Source organism: Botryllus schlosseri, chromosome 3, assembly GCF_051294905.1.
Source record: "Botryllus schlosseri isolate E-star chromosome 3, Bs_hap1, whole genome shotgun sequence".
Lineage (NCBI taxonomy): Eukaryota > Metazoa > Chordata > Ascidiacea > Stolidobranchia > Styelidae > Botryllus > Botryllus schlosseri.
Genome location: NC_137238.1, coordinates 4,813,968 through 4,816,815, shown reverse-complemented (window position 1 = coordinate 4,816,815; position 2,848 = coordinate 4,813,968). Strand labels below are relative to the sequence as shown.

The 2,848-nt window shown below is 47.1% G+C and overlaps 1 protein-coding gene across 1 annotated transcript; it reads right to left on the bottom strand.

Moving 5' to 3' along the window:
• Window positions 1-236: 236 nt before the first annotated feature.
• LOC145436607 (uncharacterized) lies at window positions 237-2,204 on the bottom strand. The gene is made up of 4 exons (XM_080313998.1): window positions 1,490-2,204; window positions 1,361-1,432; window positions 1,010-1,290; window positions 237-946 (listed from the first exon to the last, which is right to left on the bottom strand). Exons 1-3 carry the CDS (start codon window positions 1,576-1,578, stop codon window positions 1,047-1,049), a joined length of 405 nt encoding a protein of 134 aa, XP_080170124.1. The 5' UTR covers window positions 1,579-2,204; the 3' UTR covers window positions 237-946; window positions 1,010-1,046.
• Between the last annotated feature and the right edge of the window lie 644 nt (window positions 2,205-2,848).

The window sequence follows — 2,848 nt, the reverse complement described above, 5'->3', positions numbered from 1 at the left end:
GAAATTTGTGTTAAATTCACTCTGTATCACAAGTCTGGAGTCGTCGGTCAGCGACGTCATATGTTCCAGAAGCTCGTCGGCGGTTACCCGGCAGAAGTACGAAAGTCTTGTTCCGGTGCACAATCAAATGTCGATAATGCATGCGGCGAGGCAAAAGCGAAAGTTTTCGTTCGTCAGCGGTCTGTCGAGATCTGCCTTGTAGTCTGTCGACGAGAGCATACTGCAATATCACAGGATGTTATGTTCAACAAGGTTACCTTTAGCCATTGACACTCAATCACACACACGTTTTTAATAGTGACCAGTTTTCATTGATGGTTCGCATATCGCTCGTGAGGTTTCGTGCGTTGGCTTTTTTACGCTGCAGGTTGGTGGATCGGTACGTTCCCGCGACGATCTGGAGCAACCTAGCTTGACTATCCGGCGATACGATGGCGTCCAAGAGAGGCCTGTCGTGACCCTGACCGAACTCTATGAAACCCTTTATGGCGTTAAGGGTGTTGAAGACGGTGCTCGCCGATATTGCACGCCCTCCCTCAGCAACGTAATCTATGAGGCGCTCTGCGTCTGTACGAAGATAGTCACCGAACATAGACCTTATCCGTGAGAGCACCATGTTTGTATTGTGATAGTCGAGCTGCCGGGCAGCCCGGAATTTAGCGTACTTTTTCAGCATCTTGGTAAGGTTAAAATATAATTTACCCGGTGCACATTTACACACGACGACGAGCAAGTTACCGTTTCCATGTCGCTCTCAAAAGTGATCTTTGAAAAATTACTTTTGTATTCATCACTGCCGACACCGGAACCTGCTGCCACTCGATCTTGATGAACACGGCGCCAGTGGGACGACACGTATGACGTCGTGACGCTGTCTTTGCACAACGCACAGAGAGATCTAGGCGCAATTTTAGCGTTCGCTCGTTCAGCCGAAGCACCCGGTTTCCTGAGAAATCCACACGGTCATCTAAAATTGTCAGACAAAATACGATCAAGCAGCAACACCTACCAACGGGTCTTTGGTGGAGATTCGTTGTGAACGCTCCTCATGTGGCGTGCCCGATGACCTCGTGTAAGAATGCCACAAATAGGGCAAGTGTCAGTGCGTTCACGGGTCGTAGAAAAGACCTTTCCATCTGCGGATTTCGCCGCAGTCGAGTCCGTCTCGTCGTCGGAACTCCTTGAAAAAATTTAGATGTCAGCTTTATCGGCGATGTTACATTCTGTGTGACTAACCGTGCTTGCTTGTCGACCGATTTTGAGGCCATCTGCGCGTCGTTTTCATCGCAGCTGTAAAGAAGGTGCAATTCAACGACTATGGCGATTGCTTCGGGCACGACACCGAGCCTTAGAAATATACCTGTTGTCTCTTGGGGGGTGAACGGGGCACTCAGCTGAGCTCCCGCTCGAAGTGGACGAGCAATTGTTATCACTGCAAGGATTTCACAATTTATAATTAAAACGCAACGTTTCAAACTCGTCAACACACCTTTGCAGGTCGTCGGCAAGCGAGGTGCGGGCAGGTTCCTCGTGCCGTCCACCGGCTTCACTGTAACCAAAAAAAGAACGTGTAGTCATACGCAATCATTCCGGCGAGATTCGTGTCGTGATTACTCCGAACTCGGCCGTGGTCCATCGACGTCATTTTCGTTAGGATGGCTAGCGTTGATGCCGTACATTTTTCAGACGTCATTTGAGTCTATGTCTATGTGGTTATCGTCTGTAACGCATACGCGACTCCCCCGTTACCAAACGACATGTGACAGCAGTATTCTCATGGCCAGACGCGTTTTCCAATGGTTACGCGAGCCTTGCGCGACGAACTTCAAATTTACGCCTCACGATGGTTTCACGCTGCTTTCGACTGGCGATACTGCTGATATGCGAACCAACCTTCTCAAACTACACGCGCACCGCTCTAAATAACACGCAAAATGATACACGTTGACTGTGTTATTACAACGTTCTACAGCGTTCGAGAGGAATCATAACTAACCGTCAGTCCGACTTCCACTCACCTATGTGATATCCATATCAACCCCGCGCTCAATTACCTACCATTTCCCGCCGTTGTTGATTACGTCGCACGTCGCAGTCACAATTAGGCGACATACCAAGGTCGCCGTGCATTCATGCGGAATTTCGCCGCGATACCATATTGATACATAGCGGCACTACATAGCCTCTTCCATTCAAGTGCCTCAACCCAGACATGGGGTAATCGCGATTAGTAATCGTAATCGATTACGACGATTACAGCATTTTGAAGTAATCGTAATCGCAATCGATTACATTCGAAAAAAATCCGAAGTAATCGTAATCGTAATTGACTACTTCCCATATCTAATCGATTTCTTTGTGAAAGAACGATTACTTTTTGTTTGTACAAGGACTATGACATAAACTGAATATTCGTGAACAAGAATGAGATAATATACCACGTTAGCGATAGCACAAACGTCTTATTTTCAAACGCCACTTCAAAGTATTAGCTCCGCTCGTCATTGCGTAAGAAGTATCCACACATTGTAAACAGACATGCGGTGGACATTGTAGTGTGATTGTAAGAACACCCCCGTGGTGTATATCAGGTTATCAATACACTACAGAAGCCCCTACCTCGCAGCAGGATATTGATCACCACTCTGCCTATAGTTTCAAATAGTAACTTCATCATCATTGGTTTATGTATTGATGTTTGGTTGTGCCCAGTTAAACGCAGTTTCAACGTTTGGCTTGGCTTGGCGAGCAGTAGGCCTACGTACGCACGTACAACGTACACCTGACAAAAATTCGGAGTTTTGTACTCGTCGAATAAAACATTGCAGTTTCCACAACGAAGCATTAC

Bases quoted from the DNA above. Each gene is read 5' to 3' on its own strand.
- LOC145436607 (XM_080313998.1), bottom strand. From the start codon at position 1,578: ATGACTACACGTTCTTTTTTTGGTTACAGTGAAGCCGGTGGACGGCAC. The intron at 1,433-1,489 runs GTGTGTTGACGA...AAATCCTTGCAG, and splicing joins CTTGCCGACGACCTGCAAAG to TGATAACAATTGCTCGTCCA. The intron at 1,291-1,360 runs GTATATTTCTAA...CCTTCTTTACAG, and splicing joins CACCCCCCAAGAGACAACAG to CTGCGATGAAAACGACGCGC.